Raw genomic sequence first — 2330 nt, forward strand, 5'->3', positions numbered from 1 at the left:
GGGGGGGCACAAAGAAACCGACTCTTTCTGCACACAGAAAATGAATATCTAAGACAGCGAAGTAGCTCACCTTGCAGCCAGCTTTTCCAAGAGCCAATGCAACGGCTTTTCCAATCCCTCTGGAAGCACCCGTAACAACAACAACTGGAGCTTCCACCTCTGTAGCATCTTGCACAACTGCTTGTTCAACAGCAGCAACGTGGGTGCGCACACCTACAGATACATTTGATTAGTACTGCAAAATGTACAGACAAAGAAGCTCCCAACACAGAATTTAGGCCTGAATTACACCTGCATGAGTGCTTAGAGAGAGACCTCCAATGCTAGCAATGTTATAATGGTGCTTAAATTGTTCAACCATCTACTCCCTCTGTAAACAAATGTAGGACACTTTTGCATTTTAAGTTAAACTGCAAAAACATCCTACATTTGTGTACAGAGGGAGTGCTTAAGCTTAACACTCAGTCGAGAGCCAAAACAAAGTGGAGCACTACATAAACAATAAATTCATCTGGTGCATCTAACATTGCATAAACCCAGAATTTTTTTTATTGTAAGTAAGCAACACACCCAAGCACCTCCATTACATGCTCTAAGAGCATCTCCAACAAGTGATGAATAAGTTGGTGATGTAAACACTATGGGTAGGAGAGAGAGATTTTAAATCACCGCATGATGTAAAAGTGGTGCCTTAAACAGCCTTTTTTCATCACGGCTGCGTTTTTGCATATTCATCATCTGTTGGAGCGGCATTTTTGGCAGTGTGGCCTAAACGGCCGTTTTTCATGTGGCCCTGCATTTTTACAACAGCCGTAGCCGCGTTGCAAATATGCAGCAGCAGGAGGCAAAATTTAGGCTTGCCTAAAAAAAATTGCAACAACGTTACATATACAACAGCTATTGGAGCAGGCTTTTTGGGCCCAAAGTGGCATAAACACCATTTTTACAACACAGCGGCGTTTTTTCATCATCTGCTGGAGATGCTCACCACATGACATATGTGGTAAGCTATCTAAAACCCCAATATGTCCAAGTCAGCTCATATAAGTTAAGGGTGTGGCTACGTGTCTCTCCTAGTAAAAATCTGCTGGAGATGCTCTAATATCATATTTTCAACCCTGATCTCACTGTACAAGAGTACCATTTCTCACAAAATTTAAACGGGGACACTTGATAAAGCTTAACGATGCACAACAGTAGTGTTTGCTCCCAGTGCTCATGGACTCGTATTAGATCCTCCCCAAATTTCACGAGCAAACATGTTACATCCCCGGGCTAGATTGCTCACTGCGCCACGCTACAACAGCTAGACCTCAGACCCCGAGTGGCCTAACCAAACCAGCGCGACGACAACCGAAGAGAAGGGCCGTTACCGGAGGAGAAGCCGGCGGCGGCTGCCCGGAGGCGGTCGGATCGGAGCGCGGACGGACGGGCGGCGGCCCCGCTGAAGGAGACGAAGCCCCGGCGCGCCGCGGACGAGGCGGCGCGAGGCAAGGGGGCGGTGACCGCCGGGGAGGAGACGGCGGCTGCGGTGGCGGCGGCCATGAGGTGGCGTAGGGAGGCGGAGGCGGAGGCGGAGGAGAGGCGGTAAGCCAGAGGGGGCAGCGTGGCGTGCGAGGAGGAAGGGGGTTATTTGTAGCGGCGGGTGGGGAAGCGGCGGCTTTGGGGCTTTGGAAGCTCAAGCAAGAGCGAGGAGCACGGCGGGCGCGTCGCAGTCTGGCGGAGCGCACGAGGAAGAAGGGTACGAGGGCGTCGGGCTAACCGATGGACGGCTCTCCTGCGTCACCGTCATGGCTTCAACTCTTATACAGTACCCTTCTAAAAAAAACTCTAGAGCATCTCTAGCAAATCCAGTAAAATGCCCCGAGCCCCCGACCCGTAAAATAACCACCAAAATACGGATCGCCACATAAAATGTTGCCCGATTAGATCCCGCAAACGCGTCGGACCCATAAAAAAATTTAAGGGCATGTACAATGATGCTATCTTAGCAGTGCCATGTAGGATAAATGATAAGGTGGAGGAGAGAGAACTCATAAGAAAAGGCTTGTCTTCTCTTATTTAAGAGAAGACAAGAGATGATCTCTTAGCACAATATGTCTCATCATATTTTTAGGAATGACTAGTTATTGAAGATAAGGCTAAGAGATGACCCGTTGTAGACAATATTTTTTGTCATCTCTAAATTACATGCAAGACATAAGATAAGACTACCTTATCAACCATTGTACATGCCCTAAGGGATGCGGTAAAATCACATCCCCAACCCGTGAAAACGCAGGTTTCCCCCTCGGCCGACGGTGCCCCATATCCCAGGAAAGCGGTTGGCA

General features: G+C 48.7%; 1 protein-coding gene across 1 annotated transcript in view; it reads right to left on the minus strand.

Moving 5' to 3' along the window:
• Window positions 1–1778, minus strand: part of LOC123045271 (3-oxoacyl-[acyl-carrier-protein] reductase 4) — a 5961-nt gene extending 4183 nt beyond the window's left edge. The window contains exons 1-2 of the mRNA XM_044468262.1: window positions 1374–1778; window positions 71–213 (exon numbers count right to left, since the gene is read on the minus strand). Of these exons, the coding sequence (XP_044324197.1) occupies window positions 71–213; window positions 1374–1545 (315 nt within the window). The 5' untranslated portion in view covers window positions 1546–1778. The remainder of the gene's footprint in view (window positions 1–70; window positions 214–1373) is intronic.
• Window positions 1779–2330: the final 552 nt, after the last annotated feature.

The sequence above is a fragment of the Triticum aestivum genome, chromosome 2B (assembly GCF_018294505.1).
Source record: "Triticum aestivum cultivar Chinese Spring chromosome 2B, IWGSC CS RefSeq v2.1, whole genome shotgun sequence".
Taxonomy (NCBI): Eukaryota; Viridiplantae; Streptophyta; class Magnoliopsida; order Poales; family Poaceae; genus Triticum; species Triticum aestivum.